Source organism: Anarrhichthys ocellatus, unplaced genomic scaffold (assembly GCF_004355925.1).
Source record: "Anarrhichthys ocellatus isolate YVR2014 unplaced genomic scaffold, GSC_Weel_1.0 scaffold947, whole genome shotgun sequence".
NCBI lineage: Eukaryota > Metazoa > Chordata > Actinopteri > Perciformes > Anarhichadidae > Anarrhichthys > Anarrhichthys ocellatus.
This window is the reverse complement of record NW_022280921.1, coordinates 1-14,674: the sequence shown is the minus strand read 5'-3', so window position 1 is coordinate 14,674 and position 14,674 is coordinate 1. Positions and strand designations below refer to the sequence as shown.

At 42.3% G+C, this 14,674-nt stretch overlaps 1 protein-coding gene across 2 annotated transcripts; it reads left to right on the top strand.

Moving 5' to 3' along the window:
• The first annotated feature begins 643 nt into the window (after nt 1-643).
• On the top strand, nt 644-14,620 carry LOC116377146 (kinesin-like protein KIF6). Of its 2 annotated transcripts, none has more exons than XM_031838712.1 (5): nt 644-3,263; nt 3,794-3,903; nt 5,420-5,549; nt 13,235-13,441; nt 13,744-14,620. In XM_031838712.1, the coding sequence occupies exons 1-5, from the start codon at nt 3,066-3,068 to the stop codon at nt 13,918-13,920; spliced, it is 822 nt and encodes a 273-aa protein (XP_031694572.1). In that variant the 5' UTR covers nt 644-3,065; the 3' UTR covers nt 13,921-14,620. The 2 variants fall into 2 exon arrangements, with proteins under 2 accessions (XP_031694572.1, XP_031694573.1); XM_031838713.1 differs by having other exon boundaries at nt 13,791-13,917.
• Nucleotides 14,621-14,674: the final 54 nt, after the last annotated feature.

The following is a 14,674-nucleotide window of genomic DNA, read 5'->3' as shown; positions in this document are numbered from 1 at the left end:
TGGAGAAGGCTTTCGACCGGGTCCCTCGGGGGTTCTTGTGGGGGGTGCTGCGGGAGTATGGGGTGCCGGACCCATTACAACGGGCGATCCGGTCTCTGTACGACTGCAGTAGGAGCTGTGTCCGCATTCTCGACAATAAGTCAGACACGTTCCCGGTGGGTGTCGGCCTCTGCCAGGGCTGCCCTTTGCCTCCGGTCCTGTTCGTGACTTTCATGGACAGGATATCTAGGCGCAGCCTGGGGGTGGAGAACGTCAGGTTTGGGGGTCTCGGGATCGCCTCTCTGCTGTTTGCAGATGATGTGGTCCTGTTAGCCTCCTCGGATCATGACCTCCAGCATTCACTGGGGCGGTTTGCAGCCGAGTGTGAAGCGGCGGGGATGAGAGTAAGCACCTCCAAATCTGAGGCCATGGTGCTCTGCCGGAAACCGGTGGATTACTCCCTCCAGGTGGGGACGGAGTGCCTACCTCAAGCGAAGGAGTTCAAGTATCTCGGGGTCTTGTTCACGAGTGAGGGTAAGATGGAGCGGGAGATCGACAGACAGATCGGTGCGGCTGCAGCAGTAAAGCAGGCGCTGCACCGGACCGTCTTGGTGAAGAGGGAGCTGAGCCGGAAGGCAAAGCTCTCAATTTACCACTCGGTCTATGTTCCTACCCTCACCTATGGTCACGAACTCTGGGTCGTGACCGAAAGGACAAGGTCGCGGCTACAAAGTTTCAGTCACAACCATGTCTGTCTTGCCATATCAACTTGAGCTTGGCGTCTTTTCGCCGTTGGTATGACTGTAACGTCTGCAGCCTAGAGAACACTAGTCACCCTGTCTAGCCATGACCAATCTGTCTCTCCAATCAGAAATTTCTAAGTCCACTGTCAGTTCCTTGCCCTCTTCTGCAGGATGCCCGTTTACACACTGAATGTTCTGAATTCCACAGAGTTTTAACCTTTTAAATCCAGTCTCACCACAGTGACTAAAAGAAAGAAGGGAATGGAAGGAATAATTCAGCCTGGTCAGCCCCCATTTGGAATTGAAAGAAGTTGCCTTCAAAAACAATCACAGGAATAGGCCAAGACTTGTATCCTTGCCACAAAAAGTATTGAAAGAGATTCTGAAAGGAACTTTATCTGGGACTGACGTAGACCAAGCTATGTGAAGCCCAGCTGGTGTGCTGATAACTTGTGAAGCTTATGTTGATATTGACATGGTCCCAGTTACAGAAGCACGTCTGGTTACAGTAATCACAAACAAAATACAATTTTGACTGACGGAATGTTTTTCCTAAAGCCCCCGTAGTCTTGAAACGTTTATTCAGGTTTAGTCAGGAGTTTGAATCGCGGCAGTTTCGGCCGTCACCGCACCAAAACTCATGCAGGCAGGCGCCAATCCTCTCAACTAGCATTAGCTGTCAGGTCGTTGTTGTTTTGGCCGGTACTCTGTCATACTCGGCGCACATCAAGTTTCGCCAAAAACTCTAACCCGTTTACTTGCACACTAGTCTCTGTCTCTGCTGTGGTGTAACCCAAACCAGTCATTTCAGCCCCAACACAGTTGTTTAAAAACAAACCAGCATTAATAGCTCCAGTAGAGGAACAACCACCGTAATGATGTCGGGCTGGCAAGGCAAACCCTCTATCTGTGTTGTAAACCCATTTCACAAGGCTGTGAAACCTGTAGCCCAAGTTCAAAGAAGAACGGGGCTCTGTTGAGTTTTATCCTCAACCCTGCTACCTCAAAAGATTGGACTTCTCATAAGAAAAAGGATCTTCTGGAAGACGAGTTCCCAATCTCCAGGAAAGCTGAGGTGTAAACAGGAACAAGCTTTGGGAAACGCCCAAGCTTCAGTGGCAGGTCCGAGGCCGCATCATTAGCACCGACATTAAACTAAACACAGAGCCTGTGTCTTTTCTCCCCGCTGCCAATCAATGACCATGACTCACCCTAAGATTAAATGGACGCCCAATGACTGTCCAACCAACCACCATTCTCATAAGTGGACGCGGTGTTTTATATAAACTGACATGCAGTTTTTTTCCCCTCACCAGCCTCATGCAGGGTGTGGAATTGTACAGTACATAGAAAGGGAAACCCACACACTGCTCTAATAATAGGTTGTCGCAATTCCATTAGAATAAGCGAGAGGCTTAGATTTGTTTATAATTCATCTAAAAAAAAATAGTGTCAAGATATCCTTTTCCTTACAATTGGCAAGTCTTGAGCACACCATTTATCCTCACCTTTGATCCATGCTTGTGTGTCAGGCCCCTCTGTCATTTGGCTTTTCCTTCCTGGTTCATTTCCAGGACTATAGAACAGAAGTTTTTTTTTATTACAGTTTTTTGAGCAAATTTATCCTACCTCATTTGACCACCAATATTTTGGGCTTTCTTTCATTCAAACAAAGCTAGATACCATTGGTTTCCATGGCCCTGTGCACGTGCAGAAGGGGCAGTTCAGTGCCAAACCAAAATTTACCAGGCCCTGCCTAGTTGAGTGGGGTTTTGGGCCTTTTTCCTTCGCTCATACTTCGAGACATTCCTCCCTCACCAGCAGATGTCTGTCGCCATTGCAGTTCTCCAGTCACTGCCATCCTTTCCTGTGGATTTAAAGTGTCAGATTCAATTTACTCAGACTTTTGGTGTCTGCTTGGGGATATACTTGACTGTCCCTTGCACTCTTGCAAATTAACATAGTGGCGATATTGGAGGCACACGGTGTAAATTATTTACAGATGAAGCTTTTTGCAAGTCATTACATGTTCACGTCAGTGAGACTGTATTTCTAGAGAATTTCTGGTTCAATTCCAGCCAGCGACCTTTGTTGCATGTCATACCCTTCTCTCTCTCCCACCGTTTCCAGTCCACCGCTTCTCTATCAACTATCCACTGAAGGTCGAAATGCCCTCATAAATCTTTAAAACCCAAAAATGGATATGGCAGAAAGCAATATTCATAAAATTGTGTATTAAATCTCTTTATCTGTGTGTGTGTGTGTGTGTGTGTGTGTGTGTGTGTGTGTGTGTGTGTGTGTGTGTGTGTGTGTGTGTGTGTGTGTGTGTGTGTGCGTGCATGCATGAATGCGCACGTGCGTGCATGCATGAATGCGCACGTGCGTGCATGCAGTGTGTTGGCCGGGTATAATGGCACTATATTTGCCTATGGCCAGACGGGAAGTGGGAAGACCTTCACCATCTCAGGAGGGGCCGAGCGCTACAGCGACCGTGGCATTATTCCCCGCACCATCTCCTACCTGTTCGAACGCTTCTCCCAGGTCAGCACGGCATTTAAGATAACAGTTTCACTGGCACAATAAGGCCATGGCCAATACTAGCTGACATGAAATAACAATTAACACTTGCCCAATGGAGACATATTCCTGCAGACCTTGTCATCGATGTCATCTACTGTATTCTATAGTAGATGAGATTGATGACAAAGCTGACTTGTTTTATTTCCAGTTCCATCCTCTACTTCTTCTACTTTGTTTACAGCCAGGCGTAGCCTACAGCGCCAACTTCTGACCGAACTACCCTGTAGCCAAGTATAGTGGCTCCAAACTAGTCGATGGCACCGCGCCTATAATTAGCATTACGTTTTTTTTGCGACATTTCAAAAGTTTGCTTAAAATTCACTTGACAATTGAATGGAAACACAGCTACTGATAAATACAAGCAACATGTAAAATAGTACTCTACTGTCTCTCTCAGCCATCCTTCTTTTCCCTGTGCTGCAAAGCATCTCAATTTAGACCCTCTGTATGCACCCAGTCCAATTTAACATTCTGTATTGTATGCTCCACAGGACAGCAGTATGGTTTACACCACACACATTTCCTACTTGGAGATCTACAACGAGATGGGATATGACCTTCTGGATTCCCGACATGAAGCATCTCGACTGGAGGACCTACCGTTAGTGTTCTTTTTAATACTGTAACTTTTACTACGCTGATGCTACTGTACAGACATCCAGTTATATTTGAAAAAGTCAAAACCATTAGAGCCATATATCTAACCTTGTGGAGTGATAGATAGGCTTTTTAAAGCTGAAAAGAGCAATCACCCCCTCCATTATTCTCCTAAACAACAGCCGTTTGTCAGCCTGGCCTAGAGTCGTGGTGCGGTGAAATCTGAAGACTTGAAGTATTTACCACCTCACTACGAACTGCCAACTGACATAATGAGACTGTTGGACAGCAATGGATGCGGTCGACCTGGTGGCAGAGTCTGCCACTGGAGTGGAGAGCAGGAGGGTCATGTGGAGAAATTGCTTTTCATAGCTAGTCGCTGCTGCCGCTGGTCTGATTTTATTTTATTTTTTACATTCTTACTTTGTTTGTGTCCATCTGTTTGTAATTATAAATTCCATCTCTCTGGAGGTTTGTCTGTGTATGATTTTCTTTCTTTTTTTTTTTTGTCAAACTCAATACTTACTTATTTCAAACGAGACTTTGGCCCTCCAGGCACAACATCGTCTCAGTACATCATTTTGGTGTTTGTCTTGTATCAGTTCCATTTAAGTTTAAGCAGAGGATCCAGCTCAAGGTTTAGATACCCACAAATCACAGTCTTCTGGAAATAGACAGTGCCCCATGTTAACCATGCTGTGGCCACACTGATTCAAGAATAAGCTGTGGCACTGACAAATTTCTCTCTTGTTGCCTTTCCCTGCGTACCCCTTCTCTTTTTTCTCACATTCTTGGACTCATTTTTGTTCCTGTTTTACTTCTTCTCGTCTCATCTGCGCATTATTTCCATCATGCATTCAGCATTTCACCCTCCGAATGGTAAACAGTCATGTCATTTCATTTGTGTAAAATATAATAATCAAAACCTTTTTGAGTTTGTGGAGCTGCCAAAGCACAGGCCTTTAATCAGATTAAGATTAATACTTTTTTATCAAACTACATCAATTACCTACACATGTTAACATAATTGTCCACATGTGTTCTCCAGTCATTCCACCCTCTTTTGACATCTCAATCCAGTAGCCATACTGTCAAAACCCTGGTGGCATGAAGGAAATGATATGGTGAAATCATAGGAGTCCTTTCAGCCCCATCTGTCCAAGCACACTGTGTTTTAGAAGGCTTGATGTGGCCAAGAACCAATCACCTGTTTGTTTTGAGCTGCAGGGCCTGGCAGTTATCAAGTTATGAACCCCCGGAAAGATAAAGCACACGTGTCAAACTTGGTCGCAGCCCACACTGACTCGCAGATGTGGTTTGTTTGGATTTAGAGCAGAGCAAGGCGATGGAAGGGAAGTGGATGACATAACTGACATAATTGCTTTTTCATAATTGCTTTAGTGTTGGGATTATTTGGGTTTGGCTCAGATTTGTCCTGCTTTGTCATTTTTTAAATTCATGTTTTCAAGTAAATTTATTATACATGGAATTTCCTTCAAACATTCATTTTTCTTTTGCAGTAAGGTACTGATCATGGAAGATCCAGACCAGAAGATCCATCTAAGGAACCTGTCCCTGCAGCAGTCAGCCAATGAGGAGGAGGCTCTGAACCTGCTCTTCCTGGGTGACACCAATCGCATGATTGCAGAGGTGAGAAAGAGGAATGTATGATGGGACATCCACTTCCACTTTTTAATTCTATGTATTAATGCACACATACTGTATATATTCAGGATAAGCCCCTTGACATGGGTCATCTCATTTTTCGAGGGGGTCATACACAAAATACAAACAATCAAAGCAACAGATGAAAACAGTTGCACATACAAACAACACAAACGGACTACACAAAAAAAAATACAACAGTTAACTAGCTACAAAGTAGCCAAGGACGTATTCATTAATTGATATTACTTAAACATGTACAATTAAGCTGCTAAATTTGTGTTGATTTTGTCGGTCCCTGTGGACCCAAGGGCTGATGTTTCAGAACACCAAAGTCCCTTTAGAAAACTTCTAATTTTACTGCAGTCCAGGTTCTAGATCTCCTGCCCGCCTCCCTTCCCTCCAGCGGGCCCAGCAATACGGCCTGGGCCTCCAGCAGCGTGGTGTCTGTATGTCAAAGCACTGCTTCTGCGCCAATATTCTTGTTGATGGTCTCGTTTACTCAGATGTAGGTCATATAGAGGCATCAGTTTTAAAATGAGACTATATCAAGCAGTTAAAAGGTCCTCACCGTAACTTCACAGCAAAGATTAGTTTTAGAAGCATTTTGATAAACAACATCAGTGTAATCCAAAATTGGTAATATAAGTTGTGTATAAACAGTATAAAACAATATCTAACATCTGTATAGAACACCAAGTCCGATATCTGAGTCGAGCCATAGGCTCAAGTATTTAATTCTATCTATTTTATGCAGAAAATAACTACCATCACATGTTATAGCAAAAAAATATGATTTGGATTTGAGGCTCTTGTTTTTTCCAATGACCTTACACAATTCACACACCATACAGTAGTAAGGATTGTAGTCAGTATGCAAAAATCCCTGACCACTCCCAGGATAAGTGACATGAATGTTATTTTTTGTCCACAAATTCAATATGCACTCTAAAGGCTACCTTAAGACCCTTCTTAAATAGTATTTTGGTCCCCTGTGGTCCCTTTTACCACGTTTTCCCCCCCAGTAAAACTAAGCATTCTCTGTAATTTCTGTTTATGTTGCAGTGGTTATTTTCTTCACACAGACACCCAGACTCCCCAGGCCGATGAGACATGTGGTGGGTCAGCTTTTGCTTTGCAACCTGAGGTTTGGAGCAAAGGGCTGATCTCACCTTGTTTACTCTTGTTGCTAGTTTGTAAGTAAATAACAGACAGTAAAAGTGAACTGCATGGTCGGGTTTCAATCAGATACTTGCTTTTGCATTTCTGACGAGTATTCCAATGTCAGTTTTTGATGTGGCTGGGAGTCGTGCATGGAGCAAAACCAATCCAGAGGACATCGTTATGGGCTCCAAGATGGAATTTCTCCAGAACATGGAAATGGGTTTTGGAGGTAGTACAGTCACGTAAGGTTTTGCCAAAACAAGAACTCATTTGTTTTTCGTCCACCTTGAGGACACACTGTTGTAAAACCTGGGGGGATATTTCAGTGGAAACACATTCTTGGATGTTACATTTGTCTGTTGATCAGGCAATCGAGGCGTCTCACAGTTCACTACAGTCCACCCACACGGTGAACTCATCCTCTCTGGGACTTCTTCACCAGAAGGATTCTCTTGAGCCCCAAGCAAACAAAGAACCGTCAACAAACTCAATTTGTCACCGCCAGAGTCATCCCAGAAGTCCTTGCTCCACATAGACGTCGAATGAAGTTAACACTTGTGCTTTCTTTCTTCTCTTGCTCCCAGCCATGTGGATAAAAGATGACACATCCGTTGAAGCTGCACTCGACAGATCATGAACTCACTCGCTTTGAGACTTGGCAATCCCCTCTCCACTTTTATTGGACAGGAAATAAAGTACACCTTCTAAACTCCTCACCCTTCCTTCAACCTCACCAGGAAACGTTTCCTCTCATCTGCCCTTTTTCTCTCTCTCCGTCCCTGTTTCACATGTAGGCCTGGATCTTTTCCTCTTTCTACATCCTAACTGCCTGCTGAACTTGTACAGTCCATAGCAGGTGGTCTGAATGAAACTTCACTTTTAATCTTTTAACTCAGCAATCTCTTAGTGTTTCAGGGTTTGTAGCACCACAGTGAACCTTTATGTGTGTGGTTAGCATGTGGTGCATGTAAGATCAACATGTGGTTAATTGAGAACACAGGAGAATACAGGAAGTGACTTCAAAGAGCTTGAACTGTCCTGCTGGTATATTTTCACAGCTAAGACATACCTAAATGTCCCTGTGTGGACACTATTTCCTCTGTAGACATGATACACACAGTTTGTAACCATTTCAATAGACATGCTGTGCTCAGTGTGCTCCCGTCCGTACTATTTTATACTTTTGAGTTTGTATAGGACTCCTAAAGAAATGTTTATATTATATCTAGTGATATCAAATTTAAGTTATTATCGCGCACAATTCACACACGTCAAAGCTTACCCAAACTGTCTCTCAGTGGGGACACAATAACGCTCAGAGATAAGAGCCAACAGTCACTTCTTATCTATGGACTGCTGCCTGTATATTTGAATACTTTTAACTGTCATCCATGAATGCTGCTATCAATTTCCACTGTAGGACTTGCAATAACAGTCACTTACTGCATATGTCCCACTTTGCTAAAATGAATGCAGCACAATACAACAGCCCTGCAGTAAATCCTACCATCACAAGGGTTATAATGTTAAGATTTTGTTGAAACCGTTTGAGAGAGGTGTTGACTCAATTGATTGATCATTTTGGAGGATGAAGTTAGTGGTACTATTGAACTGTATTGTGTTATACAGAGAGGTGGTTCTGCTATTTATATAAATGGGGTGGACGCAATAATAGCGATGCAGTAGACTTCAATACAGTTCGACAGCACCACAAAAAACATGTGTGTAAAATTTACATGTTGAAAAATTGTTGAAAAAAGTTTGAGTAAGTTACAGTGTAAATTAATCCGGTGGTTCTCAAACTTTTTTCAACAATTTGCCCCTCTTGGAAAAATATTTCAGCCAAGTAGGGTTAGAGTTAGCATAAAACGTGACCGAACAAACGTTGTCGTGAACATGTTTTGTTGCGTTGTTGCTTTTGTTGGGACAGCTCACAGTTTACGGCAGCTAACGGGTAACATGCAAACAGGTATATTGAATACAAAATGTGGTTTCTTGAACATATATTTACATTTATATTGAACCATTTATAGTATAGTTAATTTAGGAATTATGTACGACTGATGTTTTTTAAATGGACATTTTAGAAATTGCTGGTTCAGCATTCCAAGTATTGTTCTTCGAATCTTTATTCAACTTCTTCCGTACGTTTTTTGGCACGCATCTCCTTCCACATTTTTTAAGCTACAGAAACTGTTTGAATATTAAAATGTTCAGCTGTTTAAGGACATGCCTGTTATGACATTTCATGTTTCTAACCTTTAAACTTTTTGAATTATTAAGCTTTTTGCACATTTTCTTCTGAATGGGATGTCTGTGGAGAGAATCTTCAAATTCTCTTAAACTTCTTCAACTTTCAAATTCTTCTTCTTCCTCATACTTTCCTCACATACACCATTTCAACTTTAAAATGTTGAGAAAACCCTGAGCTATTGTTGTATGTTATACGATTTTTGATATCTTTTACACTTTTTGAACTGTCACATTTTAACTTTTATGATTTTTTCCGTAATTTTCTGCTTTTAACGGGTGTGTATTGCGCAGTTCAGAGTGCGTGATGTCATCGCTCGAGGGAAGAGGAGCTTCAGAATCTTGTGAAAAAAAATTCTATATTGGCACAGACCACAATTTTTACTCTTCATGCATAATTTTTTAGAAAATTAGAAAAGTAGCTAATCGTGTCCTTGTCGTGCCATTTGGCACAACAGCTTCTAATTGAGAGGAAAACCAACTATCTGCTCCATAGAGATCAATGTTAATTCTTACTTCAAAAAAATCTTGCTCAGACAACCGTACAACATTTCTAGATCGCCAGTGAAGCCACATTTTTTAGACTACAGACACAATTTTCATATGGTCTGTTCGTCAAGTCATCCTTCCTCTCAAGTTCTAATATCGGAGCAATAGAAGCTACGGTTATGGGGGTTTTGAGGATTTGTTTGACAGGTGTTTCACAGTTTTATCTCCATGTAAAGGCTGCAGGCACACAGGTGTTTTTGATTGAGCTAATTAGTGAAGTTGATAAACACACTGACACACACGCACACACTGACACACGCACAGACACACATGACTTGGAGATATTTAGGGAAAGATCATTAGACCTCCTGTCTGTCTGTCTCACTCACTCCATCTAACTGTCTGTCTGTCTCTCTCTCCCAATCAGAGAGAGTCCACTGTCTTTCTCCCTCTCCCACACTCACTCAATCTTTCTCTCTCTGTCTGTCTCAGGCTCTCTTTCTCTCTCTCTTTTTCTCTCTTTCTGTCTATATCTGTGTGCGTGTCTCTCTTTCTCCCTGCGTGTCTCTCTTTCTCCCTCCCTCTCTCTTACTCACTCACTCACTCACTCTCTCTCCTCTCTCTCTCTTTCTGTCTGTGTCTCTCTCTCTCCGTGTGTCTCTCTCATACAGTCACTCAGGTCTTAGAGATTTTTAGAGGACCCCCCCCCCCCACCCCCCCATTTCAAAATAAAAGCCCCACAGAGGGAATTCTAACTGGAATGCTTGTGATGAAGCCTGTCATTTAATAACCTCTGTGTGTTTCAAACATTCTCATTCTGTCTCCTCTCCTCTCTCCCCCACTCAGCCCACCCTTTCAAAATAAAAGCCCCATGGATTAACTGTATTTAAACATTAAGCTCAAAATGAGGCTTTTTTGTTGAAATACTTAATGCTCTTACTAATACTGCGACAACTACTACTACTGCTGCTGATTTTCTAGTATTACTACTACTTCTACTACAACTTCTGCTGTTGCTACTATTACTACTACTGCTATTACTCCTACCACCAATATTATCACTATTGCTATTACTACCAATACTACTATTACTTATACTACTACTACTACAGCTATTCATGCTACTACCAATACTAATACTACTATAGCTATTAGTATGACTACTACTAGTACTACTGCTATTACTACTACTACTTCTTCTTCTACTACTACTGTTATTTTAACTACTACAACCACTACTACAGCTATTACTACGACTACTGATACTACTACTTCTACTACTTGTAATTACTAATACTTCCACTACTAATAATACTTCTACTATGACTATCAATTCTACTACAACTACTACTATAAATATCACTACTGATACTACTAGTACTTATTCTAATGCTACTAATACTTTTACTACTAATAATATTTATAGTACAACTACCACTTCTACTACAACTGCATTGCTACTACTATTACTGCAACTACTACAACTACTACTACTACTACTACAAATGCTGCTTTTATACCAACTACTACTACGACCATTACTACAGCTATTACTATGACTACTACTACTACTGCTACTGCTGTTATTACTGCTACTACTAATAATTCTACTAATACTACTGTTATTTCAACTACTACTATGATCACTACTACTGCTATTACTACTATTACTGCTACTCCTACAAATAGTTCTACTACTTCTACTACTGTTTCTACTGCTATTACTACTACTCCTAATAGTTCTACTACTTCTAGTACTATTACTATTACTACTACTACTTTTACTACTATTACTTTGAAAGTAAAATCATTTAGCCTCAAGCTTTTCCTGCATTGTAATTCAGCTTCTTTCCTCTAAGGGTTTTCAACGTTGCAGTTTAATGCTTTCGGGCTTCAACATTTTTCAGACAGGTAGTCTCCCATTTCTGTATTTTCAACAATTTTTTTGCGATTCATTTCAGCTTTCTGCATTCCAACGCATTTTAAGCAGGAAATGTATTTTCTAGTTTAAGAAGTGCTTCAGACATCAAAAATACAATTCAACAATTTTATTGTCTAAATTAGGAGCGGGGGAGGAAACTGGAGCACTTGGGCTAAACCCATGCCAACACAGAGAAACTCCTCATAGAAACAAGAGTCAAGGTTGGTGTGACTTTGACCTTGTTGCCCTTACGCCACAGTGTCAACCACTGAGCCACCATGAGGCCCTATAGACTTCTCTCAGTGGCATTGCTGCACACTTTGTCTACCTGCAGCTGTTGGTGTGGTGCTTTATGGGATGAGAACGATTTGAAAGAAGGCAGATGATGTACCTGTGGAAAAAGCCACGACCTGGAGCACATCTCTGCACCAACAGTGGGAGGCGGCATCCTTTGCAAGCCTAGCAGATAAGTCTTTGATTTGTACTTTCACTCCAGCCTTGCACACTTTCTTGGCACTCTTCACGTCCGGGCTGAAGGGAGCCCCTCCATCGTCTGGTTTGCCAGTCTCTTAATGTGGTAGACCCACTCCTCCTGGTTCAGGTTCTGGAGGGTGCTTGTTCATCACTCTCACCGTCAGCAGGGTAGTAAACACCCGGAGCTGGTTCTCACTTTCTGCCTCGGTTGTAGACTCCGAGGCAGAAGGATTAGCGGACTCTTGATGATGTTTGAGGTTGGTGCATGGTGACCCTGTTTGATTGATAGATTATCCAATTACCTGACGTGCATTTTTTTAGAGTGCCTGCACTTTTCCGAACAGTTTCCAATGACCAATGACTAAAAAAACATCTGGCTGGTCAGGTTGACTATCAAGTTTCACCAGCATTTGTTTGGTTAGCTGTCAGTGCAGATTCTTCAAAAGGGACACACTATCCTTATCCATGTCCTTTTATTCAATCCTATTATGTATGTGATCCCTTGTCAACATTGAAGGGCTGTTTGATATTACTTTAAGGGATACCCTGAGGAGCACACTTGGACGTGTGCAGAGTGAAGGGAATTTTGGACTGTGGAAAGTGCTGACAGCGGTGGGTTAAGATAGTGAAAGATCTGTCGTGAGCTGTCACGACCCTAACAGGGAGGTGTTGGCACATTTACGCCAACAAGTCGGGATCAGAGCACCTTTATAGAATGAATGACCTGGTATGTCTATGATGATGATTTTTCGAGCAGAGAGTAAAAGTAAGTCATGTCCATGTCTTCAGTCAATGACCAATTCACAAAAGGAAAAGAGATGTGCTGTATCAGACGGACAACCCCTTTGTTCTAATTAAAATCTGTTATTTTAATCCACCATCATATGTCCAAGCTGCCTACAAGAAGACAGAAAGAAGTCAATGAACAGCACTATTTCAGTGAATATCAATTCCCTCCGTTTATCCTCTCATCGAGGACCCCATGAGTAACCATCCTCCTCTAGTTAATAAAGTTTGTTTGTGCGGAGTGACTCCCACTCTATTTCTGTCTCAACCTGACTTCTGCTGTTCCAGTGACCATCTGAAAAGCAACCTCAGCTTTTGTAAAGCTACCACCATGTGTTTACTGCTCTTGGGTTACACATGGTGTGGCTTTGATCTTCAAACCAGCGGGGAGCAAGAAAAAATAAGAATCAAAGGAAACATGTTTTTTGTTGTTTCAATATGGAAAGTAGGGCAGATGGAGAATGAAATTCCCTTTTTCTTCTTGGTGTCCACCATGTGTACCAATTTTAGAGGATTGAGAATACTCTCACACAGACCTTGGAATATTGCAGCATATTCAAAATGGTCTCTCTTCTCTCTTCTGCAGACTCCGATGAACCAGGCATCCACGCGGTCCCACTGTATTTTCACCGTGCACGTGTGCAGTCGTGAGCCGGGCTCGGCCACCCTGCGACGCTCCAAGCTCCATCTGGTGGACCTGGCTGGATCGGATAGAGTTAGCAAGACTGGCTTGAATGGGCAGCTGCTCACTGAGGCCAAGTACATCAACCTCTCCCTCCACTACTTGGAGCAGGTAGCCGCTTCTGAGACATCGTTTTTTTTATTTGGAATAATATATTGTGCAAACAATTTAGTATTCAAAATATGTTTTGTATCAATAATGAATTTGCTTAATTTACCCTGTGTGTGAAGTTTAAAGCTTTCCGCATGAGTAAAAACAATATTTTGCTGATTAAGGCTACTTCATTTGGATTGCTATACGTTTCATTGAAATTTATTTATCTACTGTATAAACACACAACAGCAATAGATGGAGTAACCCTCTATCTCCGTATTGATTTACAATTTAGCCCTTTCAACTGCTGTTTTCTTCAGGTGATCATAGCTTTGTCAGAGAAGAACCGCTCCCATATCCCCTACAGGAACTCCATGTTGACTTCGGTGCTGAGAGACAGCCTTAGGGGCAACTGCATGACTACTATGATTGCCACAATAGCAGTGGACAAGAGGAACCTTGATGTAAGGCCATGTTCAGACAGACTATTCTGGTAGATTGCCAAAAATAGTGTGGAGAAACAAGGTTATTGAGTGAAATAATGTTATAGGCCCTTTGGCCTTGCTGGCTAGCTCTGTCAGTTGTAAATATACATTTGCTCTCCTGAAACAGCATTCTACAATGGTGTATTAGAGCCATTGAAGGTATAAAAAAATGAATACGGAGCAGGAAAAGGGGGGTACTAGTCAGAGAAAAAACTTCCAAGATTCCCCTCACCCATATTCTGAAATCTCATTTCTGCTAAATGCATTCAGCCCAGATCTAGCTGGCGCGGACAGATTTAGGCAAATTAAGCAGAAGGATACACTTGTGACTCCGTCCGGTTTTCAAAATAAGGTGTTAACATACGTATATACAGTTGTGTGAAAAAGTAACCCAGTTTGTCGCTTACCGAAACTTAAAGAGTTTAATCCCAGTTTATCGGTTCAGTTCCAGTAAGAAGTCCTTCTCCATTCATGGACGCCAGTGATGACAGTCGAGCCTCCCCAGTTGTATTTCGCCGGTCTGCTGCGGCAGGTCCGCAGCGGGGCCGGGATCCCACCTCCGCCGGGGCGCACGCCGGGTTGTGGAGCTGTTTCCCTGCGAATGTGTTTGTTGAGTTGTGCATCCACTCGAGTGTCTCGAAAAGTTTTCAAATGCTATGGCGTCCTCAGGTTAGCGTAGCGTAGCTCCAAACACCAAGACGCTCAGTTAAAATGAAACGCATTCCCAGCCATAAAATGTGCAACGCTTCTCCGACGCTGTCAGCAA